At 52.1% G+C, this 22248-nt stretch overlaps 2 protein-coding genes and 1 long non-coding RNA gene across 3 annotated transcripts in view; 1 reads left to right on the forward strand and 2 right to left on the reverse strand.

Moving 5' to 3' along the window:
- Positions 1-11706, reverse strand: part of TIPARP (TCDD inducible poly(ADP-ribose) polymerase) — a 15717-nt gene extending 4011 nt beyond the window's left edge. Inside the window, exons 1-3 of the mRNA XM_019007855.2 lie at positions 11452-11706; positions 8664-9661; positions 763-931 (exon numbers count right to left, since the gene is read on the reverse strand). Coding sequence (XP_018863400.1) covers positions 763-931; positions 8664-9598 — 1104 coding nt within the window. The 5' untranslated portion in view covers positions 9599-9661; positions 11452-11706. The remainder of the gene's footprint in view (positions 1-762; positions 932-8663; positions 9662-11451) is intronic.
- A 3057-nt stretch (positions 11707-14763) lies between these two features.
- On the reverse strand, positions 14764-21003 carry LOC107208968. Its single transcript, XR_001523383.2, has 3 exons — positions 20912-21003; positions 20074-20206; positions 14764-15334 (listed from the first exon to the last, which is right to left on the reverse strand). It is a non-coding gene; the product is annotated as an uncharacterized LOC107208968 (long non-coding RNA).
- A 542-nt stretch (positions 21004-21545) lies between these two features.
- SSR3 (signal sequence receptor subunit 3) overlaps positions 21546-22248 on the forward strand; it is a 3362-nt gene continuing 2659 nt past the window's right edge. The window contains exon 1 of the mRNA XM_015638343.1: positions 21546-21782. Coding sequence (XP_015493829.1) covers positions 21644-21782 — 139 coding nt within the window. The 5' untranslated portion in view covers positions 21546-21643. The remainder of the gene's footprint in view (positions 21783-22248) is intronic.

The following is a 22248-nucleotide window of genomic DNA, read 5'->3' on the forward strand; positions in this document are numbered from 1 at the left end:
GGGGAGAAACAAGGGGGAGAAACAAGGGGGAGAAACAAGGGGGAGAAAGTGGAAAAATGGGGGGGAAATGGAGGGGGAAATGGAGAAGGAAATGGAGGGGGAAACAGGGGAAAAAGGGGAAATGGAGAAGAAAAAAGCAAACGTGAGAAACCACACTCTCCAAAATTCACATTCCTGCTCTACACTGCACCAAGCCAGGCCTTGCAGCTCTCCTCGCAGCTCAAGCACCCTCACTGTGTTATTTGTGGTGTTTCTGCCCAACTCTCTCCAGTTCTTACACTCAGCAATTATTGCTGGGACTGCCAGCACTGAGGAGGTTTCATTCCAAACCTCAGCCGTGCCCAGCCCACAGCTCTGGCAGTGTGTGTCCCAGCTCAGCAGAGCTCTGGGGACAGGGAAATCAATTTAAAACTGCCAAGGTAAATAGAGGAGGTGTTCTGAAGGCTGCAGAAGCTGTCCCACTGACATAAAAACAAATGAGGCTCCAGAGAGGTTTCCTTGGCATTGCCAGCAGCTGCTTTGCTCCCCAGTGGGACAGTGTGGCCAGCCCTGATGTTCTCAGGGTGATTCAAGTCAGGATCTCAGAAGCACAAGCCAGCAGAGCTGTCCCTTTGTTGCTTTCTCAGTTCAGCCCTGACTCTCCTCATCCTCACAGGAACTCCAGATCCCTTCCCTGAGTGTCAGGGAGGAACCAGGCTGAGCAGGGGTGGATTTACAGCGTGCTGGCTCCAGGCCAGGGGCAGGAGAGGGAAGGGGCCATACCTCAGAGTACTCTCTCCAGCCAAAGTGGTCCCTGCAGAAGTATTTCCACACGGTGTAGCAGCTGGAGCTGGAGCTGGGGCAGGACGCTGTGGACAGGCGCCGCATTTGGTCGAACTCTGCACTTTCGTATATTTTCATAAGGTTCAGATCCACCCAGAACTCCTGGCCCCTGGGAAGAATGGGAGAAACAGACAATTCTCACCTTTTGTATCCCAATAAACCCATGGATTTCAGCACAGAGGGACAAAACCTGAAAGCCAGCAGAGGTGTAGAATCCCGGAATGGTTTGGGTGAAGCCCACCCAGTGCCACCCCTGCCATGGCAGGGACACCTTCCCCTGTCCCAGGGGCTCCCAGCCCTGTCCAGGGACACTGCCAGGGAACCATCCAGCTGCTCTGCCCACCCTGCCAGGGAACAATTCCTTCCCAACACCCCATCCATTGCCCTCTGGCAGTTTAAAGCCATTCCCCTTGTCCTGGCACCAAGTGCCCTTGTGAAAGGTCCCACAGAGACTGAGAGGTGAGAACAGAGATTTCTGAAGAATTTCTCCTCACCAACTCACCAAATAAAAGCCTCTGTTTATAAAATAAAGCAGTTCAGTGGAACTATTTGCACAGAGAGAATGAGCACATTGAACTCTCAGAAGAAGAGGGCACACAACCCAAATTCAGTGCTGTGGAACAGCACAACTCAAGATAAAACTCCAACAGCAGAACGTGACCCCACAAATAAGTTGCATTTTCTTTGTTCCCTAAATGTAAGAAATAACAGAAAGGTGTAAACTTTCCAGGACACTGGAGTGAGCAGGTTCCTCGACTGGCAAGTTTTAGCACTGATAGATTTTTTTCAGATGAGTGCAGCCAAAATAAGAATATTTAAGCTCTCCCTTCCATCCTTCTAAAGAACTTCAGCCTAATGCGTGAATCCCCCGGGCTCCTTCCCTTCAGCAAGACAAACAGATGTTATGTACAAATGGATGAGCAGAGAAATCTGTTTTGTAGGTGCTCTGAAAAGCCGTGTGGTTTGCAGCTCCTCTGCGAGTTCGGGGCCGTGTGGCGAGTTACCGCAAACAGGTTGACAGAAAACAGAAACGCTGCGAGCAGCAGGGGCAGAGCAGGATGTGAAAGCTGCTCCCAGCTGTGACACACAGCACGGCTCACCCTGCCATGCTGAAACTGGTGAGCTTCTCTCTCTGACTAAACCAGTTCCTCTCTGCACCAGTAACAAGCTGGAGGGCCCCCGGAGCTCAGGGGCTTCAGAGGGGCAGGAGAAGGTTTTGTTCTCAGGGCTGGGGGAGCCACACGGAGCTCAGAGACTGCAGCAGCCAAGGCAGGCACTGAGGCTTCCTGGAGACACCAAAACAGAGAGATTTCATCTTGTTTGTGCTCCTGGGTGAAGCTGCAGGGGGAGGACTCTCCCAGAGATGAGCCCAGCTTTGGGTGGGGGGCTGAGAGTTCAAACTCCTGGATGAAATCAAGGATCAGAGAAATCCCAGATTTGGTTCAGCTGGAAAAGCCCTCTCAGAGCATGGAGTCCAACCATCCCCAGCACTGCCCCATGTCCCCAAATGCCACATGCCCAGGGCTCCAACCCCTCCAGGGACAGGACTCCACCAGGCACAGCCTGTGCCAGAGCTGGACACCCAACCCAGAGTTTAATTCACAGGTACCGAAACAGCGAGAGCAGAGCTCAGACAAGAGAGCCAAATGGAAAGGCACAGCAGCAGGAAAAGGCCCAGGAACACTCCCAAGGGATGCTCATCAACAGCTCTGCAGGGAGCAGGACTGGGCACAAGGTGTGACAGGCACACAGGGACCTCCAGAGCAGGGCAGGAGCACAAAGAAGCCATCTGAGCCTGGATCCCAGCAGTCTCCCCAGTTCAAACCCCAGAGAGGGGCAGCAGTGCCAGGGCAGCACGTGAGGTTCACATTTTACTGAACTTGCCCCCTCATCCAGTCACGCTGCTGCTCTCTGTGGTGACCCTGGGCCACGTGGGAGGTGACACCTCACACTGGGGACATGCCACAGCCACATCTCCCTCCCAGCTTAAAGGCACCATCCTCAGGGGAATAAAGAACCCAAAACAGCGACTTTGCTGCTTTTCCTGTGTTTATTCTTTAAAGGTTGGAGAGCCTGTTTTTCCCTGCCTGTACAGTTGGTGTCAGGGGTGCTTGCAGAAGCAATCTTTTGGAACCCTCACAGCGAGGGGGGCCAGCTTGTCTGAAACAACTGCTGACACACTGGCCCAGACATGTGGGAGTGTGTGTATGGCTTAGATGAACGCCTGGCAGGGAAAATAACAGTAATAATAATAATAATAATAATAATACAAGTATCCCCCCCAGCCCTGGATCAGGAAATCCTCGAGGCAGGGCTGCTGGAGGAGAAGGGACTGTACCAGAAGTTGTTTGTTCTTCCCAAGAACCCACTCCACACCTGAACAAGGGTTAGGGGGAGCCTGGGCTGTGAGGCTTGGGTAAGTTCCAGAACTCCCCAGCAATGAGGATGTTGAACACATTTCCCTCTCCCAAGGATCCCACAGGCCCTGTTTCCCAGTTCAAACCCCAGCTACACCTCGTGTTTGCAGGGCACAACAAACACAGTGTCCCTGGCCAGGCTTGCTGGGCTCCACCGGCTCTCAGCTGCTCCCCCGGATGTGTTTGGGAGAGGTTTGTTTGTTTGTTTAATTGCTAAATCGGTAGAAGATGCTCCTGGCAGGGTGTGGGACTCGATGACCTTTAGGGGTTCCTTTCCAACATAAACTATTTCTGTTTTAGAGCAGAGCTGCTGCAGGCAGGGAGCCCAAAGCTCACCCAGAGCCACAGGCAGGGACATCTCCCGCTGTCCCAGGCACTGCCAGGGATCCAGGGACAGCCACAGCTGCTCTGGGAATTCTATTCCAGGGCCTCCCCACCCGCACAGGGAGGAATTCCTTCCCAATATCCCCCCTATCTCTGCCTTCTGGCACTGGAAATTCATTCCCCCTTGTCCCGGCATTCCAGGCTTTTCCTAAAAAATGAATGCTCTGCATCACACCTCCCAAAACCAACTCCCCCCAAAAACACAAGCACTCCTGTGTACATGTGACTACGAGAACCAGATTCTCAATTATTACCCAGCTCAAATCCCTCTTGATTTCAACACATCCGAGTTCCCAGCAGGAAGGAACCTCAGGATCAGCGCTCCTGCTGAGCAAATCATTGTCACTTTGTGCTGTCCTGGCTCAGGGATGGGCACTCCTGTCCCAGCCCTGAGCCTGCTGCCCTACCTGGGAGCAATCCCTGCTCTCTGTTTCAGGAAGCTCTGCTTTATTGCCAGGAACAGCCTGACCTCAACCTGCAGCCAGATGACAGCTGTTCCCCAAAGTGCAATCTGTTTATTGACAGCAAGCAGGGATGGCACTGATTGCTGGTTCCTCACAGCTCTGCTCAGGGCCTCCCTGCTTTTCTACAGCTTGAAGCCAATTAGTTTCATTTCATATGGGAATGGTGCTGCAGAGTGCAGCTAAAAGGAACCCACACAGCACGAGGCAAACGCTTCCAAAATCGCTTCCCAGGAGTTTTATTTGAGGCTCTGCCTTGCATTCCTCCTGGAAAGGAATGAAAAGCAGCTCCCAACCACTCAGGGAATAGCCAAGAACCTCCCCCAAAGCCAGGCAGGGGGACTCTCAGCTGGTTTCCCATCTCCTGTTATCACTAACACATGCCTTATCTCACACACTGTGGCACTGTGTGGATCACACAGAAAACCTCTGAAATTTAACTGTTTGATGGGCCCTGCAGAACTCCCCAGGCAGCTGCTGCCCACAGAGGCTGCCCCTGCACCCGTGGCAGTGTCCTGGACAGGGCTTGGAGCAGCCTGGGACAGGGGAAGGTGTCCCTGCCATGGCAGGGGTGGCACTGGCTGGGCTTTTCCAAGCCAGAGCACTCTGTGATTCCATGATTCCATGCCTGAAATGCCTCCACCACGCTCTGTATGATTTTTAACACGTCAGGCACATTCTGTCAGCACCAGAGAAGCAGCCATCCCACACACAGAGGAATGAAGGAAAACCAGTTTCCTGTGCATTTCTAGGTGTCCATGCCTCTCCTTCCCAGCCCCCTCACTTGCCCCCTGATAACCCCAGTGGAACACTCTGTATTTACAGAGTCACAGAATCAATTTGGGTTGGAAAAGACCTCAAGAACACCAAGTCCAACCTCGTTCCCAGCCCAGAGCACCAAGTGCCACATCCACTCATTCCTTGGACACCTCCAGGGATGGGGACTCCAAACCTCCCTGGACAGACCTTCCTGTGCCTGACCACCCTTTCCAGGGAGAAATTCCTGCTGATATCTGAGCTGAACCTCCCCAGGACAGCTTGAGTTTCCTCTTGCCCTGTCCCCATTTACTGACTTCACCCAAGGACCAGGAGCGTGCAGAGAGAGAAGAGCTCCCAGGCAGAACCCATCCCACTGCAGAGCCACCCTGCAGCCTCATCCTGGCTTCTCTTCCAGCTAGCATTCCATAAAACTTACAGAAATTACGGGAAAAAGAAAGAAAAAGGAAAGAATCAAAGCAACAGCAAGAAGCTGCCGTGTCAGGCGAGCTGGGAGCCTTTATTGCCTTTATTTTTTAAGAGAAAGAGTGGAATTTCCAACCAAAGCAGGGGGAACTGATGGGTCAGGAACTGCAGAGTTGTTTTAAACAAATCCTGCTGGAATCTCTAATGCTGCTGTTTAGAAAAGCGACGTGTGCATGATAGGACAGGTGTGTGTGTGTGGGGAAACCTGCTCAGCCCCTCAGCCAAGTATTTCCCCTTAGCAAAGAGCATCTTAAAATATCCCAACGTGGGCATCTCCTGCTGGAAAGCAGCACTTGGCACTGCTCTCTCTTTGCTGCAAGCTGGAACTTCTCCAGGGCCTCTCCTCACATCTATGAAGAAAACTGAGTGCTCCTAAGTACTTTAACCTGATAAGTTGATGTTCCCCCATTTGTTTAGATAGCTTGGTATGTGGCTCTACATACTTGGCAGACTCAAGAATCCAAAAAAAAAATAAAGTAATTTATGAGAAATACTCAGTTTGAGGTCAAACTGCAAGAAGTAGCTGAAGGAGTTGCATTACACAAAGTAACTAAACAAGGTTTACCACTCCTCTGAGATCACATTCCCTTAGGTGAGAGGCAACAACTTAAGTTATTGAGATGAGTAATGTAAAATACACATTATCTCCATCATTACTCATCCCAATAATTAAGAGGAAGGAAGGTTTATATAAATAGCTCCTTGAAGAACACCCTAATTTAGAGCTCATTCCCTAATTGAGCTGATAGCCAACACTTTCTGGAAGGGCCCAGCTCCCTGGGGGCATCCCCAGTCACCACACCCCCGGAGCAGGACAGACAGCAGCCTTGCTGGCCAGGCAGAGTGCTGAGCAGGCTTTTCCTCTGCCTGCCACGAGCAGACAGGCCTGCAAAGCTCGTCTGACCACGGCAGATTAATGGCTTTAACAAATAATGCCGTAACCATGGGACGCGGCGCTGGCAGGACACGGTCACAGATCCCAGGGGACACGGCTTGGGGACACCGGGCACCAGTGGCCAGCAGGGAGCTGGGGCTCCCCACACCTCAGCAGGTTCTCCTCAGACCAGGTGATGCTGCAGAAGAAGCTGGTGATGAAGAGCAGTGAAATGTTGAGCTCCTATCTCCAAGCCTGGCAAGTCAAAGTTCTGAGGAGGATCAGACTCAAAGTTTGAAATCAGCTCTGGTCTTAAATAGAGCTTCACTCCAAAGGTCTCACTGACATAATCTCACTCCATGCTCCTTTTACTTCTTAAATACTCTTGGTGGAAGGGATGTTAAAGATCAGCTGGTTCCACCCCTGCCATGGCAGGGATGCCTTCCCCTGTCCCAGCTGCTCCCAGCCCTGTTCAGCCTGGCCTTGGGCACAGCCAGGGATCCAGGGACAGCCCCAGAGCCAGGGTCTCCCCACCCTCCCAGGGAAGAATTTCTCCCCAGTATCCAGAGCAAATCTGCAGTTTGTCCTGTCCCTCTCAGCCCAGCAAGGTCAGGTCTGTATCCCCGGGCTGTGCCTCGCTCCTTGGGCAGAGTCCCGAGCCCGAGCTGCTGCTCTGCCTTTCCTCACACTCAGGGAACGTCCTGTCCCCAGCACACACCTGCCAGCCCTGTCCCCACACCTGCCAGCCCTGTCCCCACACCTGCCAGCCCTGTCCCCACACCTGCCAGCCCTGTCCCCAGCTGCAGCAGGCAGGCAGCAATCCATGGCCCCTGTGTGCTGGGACAGGGCACTGCACAGCAGCTTCCCAGCCTGGGGGTGACTAAGCCATGACCCAGCACTGTGTCCTTCACCACAAATCACTCCCAATCCATCCTTCAGGACACACAGCTCATGTGCAGTGATGGATTTGGTGACACAACTTCTAAAAGGAAACCATTTGCTCATTTGCACAGAGCTCAAAGTTAAATCATTTAATGGGCTTGGCTCTGGCTGTGCTGTTTTGTTTTCAGAAATCATATCTAACATTTGGGAAATAGAAGTTCCTCTCTTGTAAAGTTCAGCAGATTTTTATCTGCTATGCCCTTACAAAATTACATATTTCTTTAAGACAATTCTATAAAATATAGTTGTCCCCTACTACATTTTCTACTTCACTTTCATTTTCAGTGTGGGGCATCCATATTTTGATATTGCCATCACTAAAAAGGCCCTGGCAGAGGTTCCCCAGGAAAGCTGGGGCTGTCCCTGGATCCCTGGCACTGCCCAAGGCCAGGCTGGACACTGGGGCTGGGACAGTGAAGGTGTCCCTGCCATGGCAGGGGGTGGCACTGGATGATCTTTATGGTCCCTCACAACCCAAACCAGTTTGAGTCTATGAAAAAGGTTGAATTTCGTGTCTAATCCAACATCAAATTCAGTGAAAGTAAAGACTTATGCTGACTTTAAGCACTAGATTTGGTCTCTGGTGCCAAATGAGAAATCTCAGCTTAATAAATGAGAATAAAATGTTGAGAAAGCAGGGATATACTTCCTTCAGGAACTGAAAGGAAGAAGAGGCAGTGAGCAGAACCCCGAAGGGTTTGGGTGGCAAAGGCAGTGTGAAGGTTTCACTCCAGAAATGTCACTTTGAACTGGAGTTGGGCCAGCCTGGCAAACTTCTCCTCTCTTATCTGCCCTGCCACAATGTGCACCACACACTTCCTCCAGAAAAAACCAAACCAGTCTGCACCCTGCACCAAGTGCACCCTGTAAACATCACTCTTCCCCACTCTGCTCAGACTGGAGCCTGCAGGGGAGAAGCTGAAGAAGTTTTAGCTCTCGGGGTGCGGGAGCCCACACCGGTCACACAACCACATCAAGCCAACAGCTGTTGGCTAATTTTAGAAAACGAGTCAATAAACACAGCTCTGTAGAGAGAAAACAATAACTCTCCCCAGAGCTGCCCTGTGCTTTAGCTGGGTGGATGGAATGATGCAGGCTGTGCTCGCACTGACACAGAGCAACTGCTCTGTCATTCCTGGCCCCAGCGCTGCCAAGGCTCTTTCATGCTGCCACTTTGTCTAACTCAGAGAAAAGACTAATTAGGAACGCCAAGAACAAGCACAGCATTCCACAACAGCCTCTGAATTCCTACAGAGCTGAAGTTTTCTTATTTCACACACTCCAAGTCCTCCAGCTTCCAAGAACACATTCCAGATGCTAAATAACAGTCTTACAGGTGTACAAGAATTCCTTGTTGAGTTGAACTTGTTGGATATAAATCAGGAAACATCATGCCAGGGTTTATAACATGCTTGGATACAAGTATCAGGGGAAAAAAAAAGGCACATCCTGTTATATTTATATTTCTTCCCCCTTCCCAGCAGGGGAAATTCAGTTTATTCAGTAAATTCAGTTACCTACCGATACTTGACTTTGATCTTGTCATTGTCAGGGTTGCAGTAAAGCCTTTCCAGGTGCTCCTGGGAATCGTTGGTCACACTTTGCCACCTCTGGGTTGCTGTCCTCCTCACCTGCCAGTGATAGGGTAACACTGTGTGATGCTTGGGACAATCACTGCCATAAACACAAGTTCCCTGGAGAAAATCCACACAGATTTCAATCCCATCCTCCTGGTGGGTGTGATACTGCAGCTGGTTCAAGAGCTCAAACACCAGGTCAAGGGAAGCTTCTTCACTTTTATCCTGGAATATCCCAGCACTGAATTTATTGCTTGGGGTCAAGTTGTATTGCACTGGACAGCTGTTCTCCTGCAGCAAGGCAGATGTGTAGCCTTCCAGAACCTTGTCAGGGAACAGAGGACAAGCTGCACCATCACTAGCACTTGGGTGCAAAGGATGATCCTGGAATGATTCATTACCATTATCAGCAGCAGTTCCAGGAGTTTCTGGGGGGAATCCTTGCTCTCCTGCCTGGGAGTCCTGCTCAGGGTGCCTGGGGGAAGGATGAGCTCCTGCCAGCTGACCCTGCACATCTGGAGCTGTTGGCATCAGCACAGTCACATTATTTTCTGTCTGGGGGCAAGAGGTACCGAGGTCCAGAGTCTTTTTCACAGCAGGTTCACATAAATCACCATGGCCACCACGCTGGCCTCGGGGCACAAAGACCCTGTCCAAGGCCCCAGCTCCCAGCAGGCTGGTGAAGATCGGCCGCAGAGCCCGCAGAGTTTGTGTGTCCAGCCTCTTCTGCACTTGCTGCTTCTTCTTGAAGCAAGGCTTCACTGGTGGGATCTTTTCAGACAGCCTCACCTGGGGAGAAAAGTCCTCAGCAGGAGAGCACTTCATTCCTGGGCAGGGAGCCTGGGGCACCACGCACGCTGCCTGGGGCTCGCTGGCCATCGGACACAGACTTTGCTCTCTCCAAATCACTTTCAAATGTCCCAGAGCCTCCCAAGAATCAATCTAGGGCAGAAAGGAAAACAAGACAGTTAATCTCTCTAATTGCTCATGGTTGACACGAACAAGATCACCCCTGGAGAGGATTTCGAGCCAGCAACAGCAAACTCCTCCCCTCGCTGTGACTGCGGGTAGCCCTTAGGCACGTAAAGCATGAAAACAGCTAAACTCAGGCTAATTAATCCCAAACCCACAGTCCCCATCTCCCCGCACATCCAGGCTCTGAGACACTCAGGCACGCACACACAGTCCCCCGAGGGTGGGCAGGAAAGGGGGACGCTCCGACGCCTCCTCCCTGTCAGGATGTTCAACAAACGAGCGCACTCGGCTTCATCCTATTCCACAAAAGCGAACGTGACAGAGCCGATTTCTGCTCCCCCTACACTGCAGACATTCCCGCACCATTTCCTCTCCCAGCGGAGGAGCAAAGCTCCGCATTCCCACTCCATCCCCCCGTGTCCTCCCTCCCTCCCTCCCTGCTGCCGCCTCCCACATCCCCCGGCAGCACCGCCGGGCAGCGCCGGCTGTGCGGAGACCCACGGCGAGCTTCCCACGGACTCCAGCCTGTAATCCTGCCGGGATCTGAGCAATTCCAGAGCTGCCAGCCCTCCCCGCCCCGGGACAGCACCGCGCCGGGCAACAGGAATTAGAACTGGGCAGGGAAACAAACAGAAGGGTGATGGTTACTCAGGAACAGAGACATTGCTTGCGAGCTGCAGAATTTGAAGCACAAATGAGCAGTGTGTCTCGTACGTCACCAAAAGCAAGTGCTACGCCTTTTAATCAGGAATCCTGTAATATTTGATTACATTTAATTAAACCTTCTTCAATCTCACAGGCAGGCTCGGTGCTCGGAGTGGAGCGCATTAAGGATTACTTCCTGGATAAATGCATTCTGAGCAAAGTTACTCCTCACTTCAAAAGAAAAACCCCCAAAACCAGAGAAAATTTGGCAATAATTTCTGACTACTGATGATTTGCTCTGGAAAATTTCTCACTGAGTCTTCCGTATTTTGGAACATTCGTTTGTAAGGCTTTTCCACTTCCTTGGGAAACAGCACGTCAGGATTGCCAGGAAAAAAGACAAAAAGTTGTGCCTCGCCAGTTTTCCCATTTTTACAATAAATTTAATGCAACTGGTGTATCTGTTTGGCAGCTAACCCCAAAGTCATCGGTGTATCTGTTATTCTTCCACAGACACCAGGGCAATTCCTCCAAACCATCAAAGGCACCTTCAGGTAACTCCAAGGGTTTAAAAATCCTCGACTCCGAAGAGAATGAGATGTTCCCGTCGGTGCAGCGCAGGTCTCAGCGCCCTGGCGAGGAGCGAGGGGATCTGCCAGGGCTCAAGGACCCTTGCAGCGCCAAGGTGCTGAGCAAGCGACTTCTGATCTCCTCCAGCCATACCTTTGCTGCTATTTCAACATTTATATTCCTCACTCGACCAGCATTTAAGTTTTGCTGCTATTTTTACAGAACTGCCTTAGCGAGCAGAGCCGGATCCCCCAACGACTCTAAAAATAAAGCAGCGAGGAGGACGAGGATGAGGCTTTGGCGGCGCTCCGGTCTCAGCGTTGCGGTTGCGGGAGCGATCCCGCAGCGATGCTCCCGCACGCCGAGCTTCAGCCAGGCCGGGGGGCTCCGCTCCCCATCGCACTTCCCTCCTCTGCTCAAGAAAGCCACTCCGCCGGCCTCAAGACACCTCTCGACAGGGAACATTAAAAGCAGCAGCCCAGAGACACAACCTGAGCGCGGCCGAGCTGCCGGGCAGCCAGAGCAGCGCAGCTGGGACCTACCGGCGCGGCTTCCCTCGGCGCTGCTCCCGCGTTCTCTCCCAAATCCACGGCAACTCCAGAGCGGAATCACTTTTCTGCTGGGGGGGAGACGCCGGGACACCGTGGCACGGTCAGCACCGCTGTGTCCGCACCGAGGGCCGCGTCCGGCCGCTCATCCCGCCCCGACCCGCTGCGCTCCCCGCGCCCCAGAGCCGCCCGCTTAAGTAGCGCTGCCGCGGGAGCTCCGCGGGCCGCGCCGGCCGGGGCGGAGCGCGGGTGGGCTCGGCCTCTCCGACCCACCCTAGAGCCGCTCCGACCCGCCCTAGAGCCGCTCCGACCCGCCCTAGAGCTTCTCCGACCCGCCCCAGAGCCGCTCCGACCCGCCCTAGAGCCGCTCCCCCCGCCCCGGAGCCGTTCCCCCCGCGGCGCCGGCCAGGCTGCAGCACGCCCCGCACCGCTGTCAGCCGCGAGAACCGAAAGCGCCGCCCGAGGCCGTTCCCAAGAGCGATAGGACGAGAGGCCCCTCGGCGTTTCGCTTATCACGCAGCGAGCGTTTCGTTTCAGGCCGGCAGGGAGGGAGGGAGGGAGGGAGGGAGGGAGGGATGTCCCCGAGCACGGCACTGAGTGCGTGGGGCTCGCACGCGAGCCGGGGAATGAGCCGGGAATGAGCCGGGAACACGCCGGGAATGAGCCGGGAACACGCCGGGAATGAGCCGGGGAATGAGCCGTGCCAGCCCGGGAGCTGCAGTCACGCAGCACGGAGGAACACACCGTGCTCACCGAAGGCAAGGACGGCACCCTGAGCCTCCCCGAGCTCCCGGTGCGAGCGGCTCCAGCCGCGCTAATGAATGAGTAAGAGACAAACAGGGAACAAAGTCACCCTGAGTCACTCGCTGCAGCCACACGCAGCCCCTGGCACGGCTCTGCCCCGCTCGGGGCCGTGCTCCTGCCGGTGACACACTCCGGAAAAGCCGGCGTGGAGCGGAACAGGTTTCCCGGAGAGGCTGCGGCTGCCCCAGCCCGGAAAGCGCTCAAGGCCGGCTCGGACGGGGCTTGCAGCAGCCCGGTGTGTGGAAGGTGTCCCTGCCCAGGGCAGGCTGGTGGAATGAGATGAGTTTTAAGGTCCGTTCCCCACCCAAAGCGCGCTGTGATAAGGCGCTAGAGGCAGCTATTGTTTATTTAGGGAGTATTTTACAGGTGGGATGGTGAGGAGCAGTTCCCCTCCCTTTGTCCCCGAGCCGTGCCGTGCTGTCACCGGCTGGCCGTACGTGTGAGGGAGCACGGGCGGTTCAGCTGGCCGTGCCGGCCGGGCATGCTTCCCTGCTGAATCACCGCCTGCTCCCCGAGAAAAACCCGGCCGGGCACGGCCAGCCGCTCACACCGCCACCGCCACCACCCATCCACCCACAGCGCTAAGAATGGCCGGATAAGAGAGCTTACAAAGGGGTCAATAACTTCAGAATGTAACATTCATGGTGGTGGAACACCTATTGTATTATCTGCCCAGAGCAGCCCTGGCTCCCCATCCCTGGAAGTGTCCGAGCCCAGGCTGGAGAGAGCTTGGAGCAAGCTGGGATCGTGGAAGGTGTCCCTGCCCATGGCAGGGGCTGGATCGAGATGAACTTTTAGGTCCTTCCATCCCAAAGCACTCTAGGCTTCCACAACTCGTGTTCTTGTTTTCTTTTTAAAGCCAGTCTTTCATTCCTCGTGCTCAGTGACTTTATGAAATTACACATACAGAAAACAAAGGCGGCTGGAAGGAAACTTGTTTTAAGGTGGCCCAAGCTGCACAGCACAGTTGGGAAACATTGCACAGCTGCATTTATAGTGCACGTAGGATATGCCACTTCCCCAACTAATTACAGAAACGGAGCTCCATAGAATCACAGATTTTTGGGGCTGGGAATGACTTTAAAGCCCATCCAGTCCCACCCTCCACTATCCCAGGCTGCTCCAAGCCCTGTCCAACCCGGCCTTGGACTTCCAGGGATGGGGCAGCCACAGCTTGTCTGTGCCAGGGCCTCCCCACCCTCACAGGGGAGAATTTTATCCAGTCTAAACCTACTCTTTGTCAGTTTGAAGCCGTTCCCCTTGTCCTGTCCCTCCGTGTCCTTGTAAAACTCCAACGCAGTTGGAGAGAGAGCGACTCAAGAGAGGCTGAGTAAAGGTGGCATCTGTATCTGCAGGAACTGAAAACAAATTATCATCTATAAATTAATTGAGCTCTCGAGTGTCTGAAGCACCAGACAGAGCCTCCCAGTCTGTCTGGACTGGAGCATTCCCAAGCAGGGTGACTGGGATGTGTCACATCCTCGTTCAGGGAGAAGGAGCTGCTCACACACACACTTGTATTTATGTGCCACCACCAGAACAGAAATTACCACTTTGGAATAGCTCCCTTCACGCATGAGCTATAAATAAGAGGCACATATGGCTGATCTGCACACTGGGGTGGGCACAGCTCCTGCTGCACTGGGGCTGGGAGGATGGAACCAGGCAAAGACAGAGGCTGGAATAACCATCCTCCCCCAAACAAATATGTAATTAAAGGAAACACAGCACTCCAGACCCTCGACACCCACTTCTGAGGCCACCCCACACAAATATAGAAAGAAACTCTGACCACCGTGAAAGCATGATCTCATCTTTAAATACATGTTTAAATCTTAAGCAAGAGAAAGAAAGCTTTAATTATTTCTTTCAGATGGTAAAGGCCCCAGCTGAATACAGCAATTAACAACTCTGACTTGCAAATACAGGATAATCAGTATGCACACTCGGATTCTCTGATGAAAGAAACATCTGACTTAATGTTTGTGATAAAACAACAAAGCTCTCGGGCTCCAAGACATTTTTTTCTAGGGACAGAACTCCTTTGCCACCTCAACTCTTGCACAATGAACATTCTTCACTTCTTAGAACACATCACAGGACAGGAAAGTTCCTGAAACACTTCCCAGTGTTTCACAAAAGCCAACAAACAGCACTGTGCTGACAACAAACAAAGAGATCCCAGAATGGTTTGGGTGGCAAGGACCTTAAATCTCACCTCATCCCACCCTGGCCATGGGCAGGGACCTTCCACTAACCCAGCCTGGCCTTGGACACTCCCAGGGATCCAGGGACAGCCACGGCTTTTCTGGGAATTCCATCCCAGCCCCTCCTGCCCTCTGGCACTGGGAGCCATTCCCTGTGTCCTGTCCCTCCATCCCTTGTCCCCAGTCCCTCTCCAGCTCTCCTGGAGCCCCTTCAGGCCCTGCAAGGGGCTCTGAGCTCTCCCTGGAGCTTCTCCTCTCCAGGTGAGGACCCCCAGCTCTCCAGCCTGGCTCCAGAGGGGCTCCAGCCCTGGAGCAGCTCCTTGGCCTGCTCTGGGCTCTCTCCAGCAGCTGCAGGTCCCTCCTGTGTCGGGCCCCAGATCTGGGGGCAGCTCTGCAGGTGGGGTCTCACCTGAGTGGGGCAGAATTTCCCCTCCCCTGCTGCCCACGCTGGGGCTCAGCCCAGGGCATGGGGCTGGGGAGGTTCTGGGGGCCAGCTCGGGTCATGTTGAGCTCCCAAATTCTTCTCCTCAGGGCGGCTCCCTGGATTTGTGCTTTTCCACCCCAATGCTTGATGGCAAAGCTAATCCCCTGCAAATCCCAGCCCGAGCTCTACCCCTGCCAGGCAGCCAGGGCAGGTGAGCAGCCAGGGAAAGGAAAGGCCAACCATGCAGACATTTATTAGAAGGTAACAGCAGGGAAAAGGGAATCTCTGATGTGCTGGCTGTGACTGTGATGGGAAATGATGCCAGCCAGGTTTCTGGGCTGGGAAGGAAGAGGCAGGAGGGCAGCAGAGGTTTATTCACGGCTGTGCTCAGGAAGCCTTGGCTGGACTGACACCTACTGGGCTCCACAGGCTGTGGTCGGTCCTCAAGACAAGGAAGGCAGAAATGTCACAGTTTAAACTTACCAAGATGAAATTTTCTATTCATTAAATTCATTTACTAGTGAATTTCTGTTCATTACTTTCGTTCTGTTCATTCATTCTATCCATCTCCAGACCTTATCTGTTTATACATGATAATCTTAGAGCAGGTCAATGGAAGAAGGTGGTGCTAGTCTTTAAAGTAAAAATTTTTTTGATGGTTACATATTCACTGTGTGTTGGGGATTTTTCAGAAAACCTCGTCTTTTTCTTTTTTGACACTGGTCCAAAGAAAAGTCCCAAAACTAGAGTGGTTCCAATTAATCAATGAAACCTTTTGTATTCAGACCCAACTTTCACATTTGCAGCTGGCAGTAAGCAAAGTCATTTCCTTGGTCTCAAATTCTCCCTCTTTTAATATCTTGTAATAGTAATTAAAAGTCTTGAAAGTACCAAGTCTGGTGAAAACAGCCTTTTTCATGTATTATACATGAGTATCACCACACCTCTGGTTATTTCACTATCAAATAATCTTATCCCAGGCAGTGATTTAGGACTGATGAATTCAGACAGCGAACACACAATTCCAAGGGGGGCCCTTTTCCTGGAAATTTGTCAGGAGTTAATCATTTCTGCAGAGGTATTTTAGTGCCCCAGGCAGAGGAATGGACCTCGACCCTTGGCCTGTGTGGGCAGAGAACACCTCTGTGCTTTCAGGATGGCAGCACAGCAGCTGCAGCTCGGTCACTCCTGAGAGCTCCTGACTACCTCATGGAACAAGAAATCATTTAGCACACAGCTCCTTTCTATTTCTGTTCTATCAGGTCAGCAGCTTCTCCAGAACTCAGCCTTCTAGGGAGAGTTTCCTTCTGCAGCTGGACCAGTCTGAGGGGGAAATTAATGATGCTTCCAAAGTAAAACAATAATATTAAAAATAAACCCCTACATTTCATTTTTAGAATGCATGTAGTGAGCATTTGCAGGGAGTCAGGTACAGACTGAGACCAGGTAACACCAGACACCAAAAAGTACCAGGCTGGAGGGACACTGTGGGACACTGACCTGATTTGGAAGTTGATGTAAATACACAAATTAATGCATTAAATGAGTCAAGATGTGCCCAGAGTGGGGCCAGGCTCGTCTGGTTTAGATGGGATTTTGTTGAACTGCTGCTCCCTCTCGTGGAAATCTCTCAAATCCATGTAAACCCCGGGAATTTATTCAAGGCCAAAGCAACACTTAGCGATCCTTAATGAACACCACTGAACTTTTGACACCTTTTAAGGATAATGATGATTCTGGAACATTCCCCAGGTGGATCCTGCCACCAGCTCAGCAGTAATGTGTGGATGACAGTGCTTTGGTCCTTCTCCTTTAGGCAAACTCCTTTTTAAACTAAACAAAATGGGAAATGTTCCTTGTTCCTTTACAATGCAGTGTTTACCAATTGAAAGTTAAATATTGAGTAAAATCACCAGCTAGCTCTACCTAGCACACAGACATTTTGGTGTCTGCATTCAAATAATGTAATTAACACCCGTTCTGTTTTACTAACAGGTAATTTACTATGTACATGCAAATAAAGTCCATTCTTCAACCAAAAAATTCCAACAAATTAACAAAAGGATGCATGGAAGGTAACAGCACTGGCCTGTTTTATATCTGAAAACCAGCCAAGAGCTGCTCCTGGAGAAGCTGAAGGTATGAATGAAGATCTCTGTAGATATTCCTGGAAAAGGCCAATTCTTACAGACAGGAGTGTCAACATCTTAAACTGAGAAAAACGTAACCAAATGGACAAAATCAATGCTCCCTTCAATTGCACATTTTTCTTGTAAGATGCAGGAATTGAAGAACCGAAATCTGAAGCTCAAGGAGCAGCTGGGTGGGCCCAGGCTGCAGAACACCTAAATAAAACCAGCCCTAGGATGATGCAGAAACAGCCAAATGCCTGCTCTGCTCAGCAGCTGTTCTTGGAAACAGCCTGAAGTGCTCTGAGTAGGAGATGCTCTGCTCTGCAAACGAGAATCTGCATTTGGACATTTCTTTCCACAAGAATCCTGTGTGGGAGCACACTAGAAATGCTTTATTCCTGGGACTCATCCATCTGTGTGTTGCTGGATCCAGCTCTCCTGAAGGGTACAGGATACTGCCTTGTATCTCATTCTGTTCATGACTTTTTGTCTTTCACATTTCCTAAGGCTTCTTAAATTAGGAAAGGAACTTGGTAGAATTTTTTTCTAAGCAGGCTCAGGTTGAGCCATGACTGGCCAGCTGGATAACACATAAAGTTAAGATAACATAAAGTTTTCTGTGGATGCATTAATCCCCAGCTGTTCCAGGAGATGAAGCAATCAGTAACACCCCCTTCTACTCCCTCAGCCAAACACTGCTCAAATGGCATTTCAGTTTTAGTTCACACTTACTTTAGGTATTAGCATTTTAGGAACAGTCAGCACAGGGATGTCTGACAAGACACTTACAGGCTAAAACCTCCCTGTGGTTCAGGTGCAGGTGCTTGCCAAGCTGGAGGCTGCAGGAGTGGGGAGCCCTGGAGGAGACACAGGTGGGAAGTGGCAGCGAGCAGCCTGAGGGATGGAGCAGCAGCGGTGGGTGGGTGCCAGGATGCCACATGCCAGGCTCAGAAATCCCATCTGCCTGCTCCCTTCCCACTGACAGGATCCTGCACCGGGATAATCCCACTGCTCATCACCTCACACAGCCCCAGGGACCACGGCAGAGCCACCTGGGGGCTCTGACACCAGCTCACTGTCCCACATGGGAACGACTGCTGGACTGCCTTTATGTTGTGGTTGTTTTCCAAACAGTGCCTCTGATAGTGCTTTTCAACTGTTCCCAGAATAAATGCTGAGCAAGGCTGAACCTATTCCTAGACATGATTTCATTCATGTGGTCTGCAGGCACAAGAATCTTAAAAATGCTAAAGAAGGAAACTGGAGCAGATGAGACCATTTCAAGACTTGAAAAGTGGGTCACATATGCTACACACTGAGCTGCCTTCCCCGACAGCAAGTGCCACAGCAATCCAGCAATTCCCAGCTTTTAGGAATGATTGGCACCTCTTCTGGGGGCTGCATTCCAGTGGAAAGTGGCTTGGAAGCAGATGAACTTTAAGGTCCCCTCCAACACAAATCATTCTGGGATTCTAAGCCACATGGAGGGACTGATTTGTCTGGAAAATAACACAGCCAGATTATGGCTCCAGTCTTAAACCTCAGACACCACAGAATGCTTCAGGAAAAGCACAGCACACAGGAGAACTGGAAAGCCTCTCCCTCACCCAGTTCTCACACTCAGGGAGAAGCTTCTCAGCTCATGAGTGCTCATCCAAAGGAGGTTTTCCTTTGTATTTAAACAATTCCCCACCAGCTGATCCCAAACTCAGCACATTAATCCTTTCCTGCACGATAAATTGCAGTAATCTGACACAAAGGTGGTTTAAGTCTATACACACGTAAGTGGCAACAATGAAATAAAATAAACAAAGCAAGTCCTGCCAGGAAATGTCACTGCCCTCATTCCAATTTTTCAGCTTAGGCCACCTTATAAATTTAGAGAAGAAGGGACAGCAGTAAAGACAATCCATGTCTTTTCAGAATACTTATCACTGCTGCTGTGCTTCAGAAGAAATTTGGTAAGAAACCCAATAGTTAAGTTGGGTTTTCCTGTCACCAAGAGAACTTTTGCTTTTGGGTCACAGAGCCATTGCTCCTCTGACCTTGACTGAAACATTCCCAGCAGTTTCTGAATGAGGATTTAGCCAAGAATCAAATTTAGGCACTTAAACAAAACCTGGGATTTTTTTATTTATTGTCCAATAAATGAAGTGGTGGCCCTCTTTATTTTTGAGGAAGCATCTGTAACACACTTGGGGTATGAAGCTCTCACTGTACACAGAGTTCTGCCTGAAGCCACATTTTGCCAGTGGCAGGGGCTTTAAAAAAAACAAAGAGCTCATTTGTGTTTTCAAGAAAATCTTTCATCATTCCACTGCCTAAATCAATGTCCTTTTTCATCCTAATGGACAGACAGATGGTCAGATTTCATTCCAAAATGACAGCATCCTTCCCATGTAAGCCAAACCAAGAACAAAAAGACTTAATTACATCCCACCACCACAACACAAAACAAATTTACCCAGATGAGAGGAAGGAAGAAATCTGGGCAAGGGCAGAGATAATGACTACTCTAAATCTTGAAACCATCTTGATTTTCCCCAGTTTTTCCAACTACTTTGTACAACCCTAAGCATGCTCTTTAATAAAAAAATTCACATGATTGGCATCACTGATTTATTACTGTTAATTAATGTTTTCTACTAGAATCACCAAGTGGTTTGGGTTGGGAGGGCCCTAAAGCCCATCCAGTTCCACCCCACAGCCATGGGTGGGGACACTGTGGGTTTAACCTGATTTACAAAGAAACCAACCCCAATCTCCACTCTTGCTGAAAAACCATTCTCAGCACACTTTTGGGAATGTCACCTAAGAGGCAAAAACTGCATTTCCCACCTGTGGGAGCCAGGGACTGCTGAAATCACTTCAGGAGAGGTTCATCCCTGGCAATTTGGACAAGGAGAGAGGAAGGTGTCCCTACCCATGGCAGGGCTGGAATGAGCTGAGCTTTAAAGCCCCCTCCAGCCCAACCCATTCCACGATTCCATGGTGAGGAGAAGACTGGGTCCCTGCACACCTGCACAGGTATGGCCACACTGGTACTCACAGGTGCTGCTGCTGCTCCCAAGAGCTCCTGTGCTTCATCTGACGGGCTGGTGTGTCCACAAACCCAGCCTGGGAATCCCTGCAGGAGAGAGATTTCCAAGCCTGAAGGAAGGAGGTGTAACTCCCATGGCTGCCTGCAGATAATATGACATCAACAGATCCTGTTAGCACACTGCATCAACACACTGAATCTGAAAATCTGCTTTGTTTGGTCTTGGAAATTTATTATGAGCTCAAAAAGCAGAGTTCTTCTGCACCCAAGTGTTGTATAAAGCTCTATCATCATGAATTCATTTTGATCATATTTAACCCCACTTTCCACTTAGCATTTCCTCATGGCACACAACTGAAGTGTTTTATTGGAAGCAGAGAACACTAATAACTGGAGGGAAATAAATGGGGGACATTAATTAAATTTCAGAAAAATACACGCTTTGCTAAATGAAGTTTCCACCAAAACGTTAAAGGCATGGAGAGAATTGTCAGTCCAGGGGACAAGGAGTGCTGCAGCCAGCCCAGGCCATCGGGACAATGCCTGTACCCCACTGGCAAGTGCTCCCCACTGCTGTTCATCCCCAAACCTCTGCGGGCTGTCACCACAATCTGCAGAGGGAACGCCAACAGCAGAGGAGAGCAGGGCACTCTGCACTGCTCCCCAGCCCGGCACACCAGGGATGGCTCCAAAAGCCTGAAACAAGACAGGAACGCTCTGCTGAGGGAGCTGGAGGGTGGATCTTTCACAGCGGGGGAAAACACCACAGAAAACACGGCCAATTTCCTTCCACTCCTTCCCAGGCCAGCTGTGACACCGGGGGGATCCCGGCCCGACGGGCACTCACCTGCCACAGCCTCAGCGGGGCTGCATCGGGACCGGGATGGGATCGGGACCGGGATGGGATCGGGACCGGGATGGGATCGGGACCAGGATGGGATCGGGACCGGGATGGGATCGGGACCGGGATGGGATCGGGACCGGGATGGGATCGGGACCGGGATGGGATCGGGATTGGGATGGGATCGGGATTGGGATGGGGATGGGACGGGGATGGGATTGCTATAGCATCGGCCTGGGATGGCTATAGGATCTGGGCTGAGGGGTGGGATTGCTATAGGATTGCATGGGATTGCTATAGGATCGGATGGGATCGCTGTAGGACCGGGATGGGATCACTGTAGGATCGGATGGGATTGCTATAGCCGGGCTGAGGGATGGGATCACTAAAGGATCAGATGGGATCGCTGTAGCATCGGAAGGGATCCCTGTAGCCCGGCTGAGGGAGGGGATCCCTAAAGGATCAGATGGGATCACTGTAGGGTCGGAAGGGATCCCTGTAGCCGGGCTGAGGGAGGGGATCCCTAAAGGATCAGATGGGATCACTGTAGGGTCGGAAGGGATCGCTGTAGGGTCGGAAGGGATCGCTGTAGCCCGGCTGAGGGATGGGCTCGCTGTAGGGCCGGGCTGAGGGATGGGGCTGAGGGAGGGCCGCGCTCCGGAAGCGCTCCCGGCCCGCCGGGCCCGCCCCGCCTGACCCGGAGCCGCTCGGGCCGTGCTGACGCTGCCTTGTCCCGCCATGGCTCCCAAGGGCGGCCCCGGCGGCCGGCAGCAGTCCGAGGAGGATCTGCTGCTGCAGGACTTCAGCCGAAACCTCTCGGCCAAATCCTCCGCGCTCTTCTTCGGCAACGCCTTCATCGTCTCCGCCATCCCCATCTGTGAGCGGGCGGCGGCCGTGAGGGGAGCGGCGGGTTCTGAGGGGAGAGGAGACCCTGGAGAGGGGGATCAGCAGCCCTGGGGGGATCAGAGTGCGCTGGAAGGGGGGGATCAGCAGCCCTGGGGGGATCAGGAGATTGGGAAGAGGGATCAGGGCTCCCCAGTGCCGGATCTGTCCCGCTGCCCGCGGCGGATCCCGGGGCTGCTGCTCCGCGCCCGGCTCCGAACCCTGTGGGGTTCTGGTTCCGAACCCTGTGGGGTTCTGGTTCCGAACCCTGTCGGATCCTGGCTCCGAACCCTGTGGGGTTCTGGTTCCGAACCCTGTCGGGTTCTGGTTTCGGGCCCTGTCGGGTTCTGGTTCTGAGCCCCGTCGGATCAGCCGGTCCGGTGCCAGCCGTGTCGGATCGCAGTTCCAGCCGTGCCAGTCCGGTTCCAGCAGTACCGGCTCCAGCCGGTTCTGTTCCAGCC

The sequence above is a fragment of the Parus major genome, chromosome 9 (assembly GCF_001522545.3).
Source record: "Parus major isolate Abel chromosome 9, Parus_major1.1, whole genome shotgun sequence".
NCBI lineage: Eukaryota > Metazoa > Chordata > Aves > Passeriformes > Paridae > Parus > Parus major.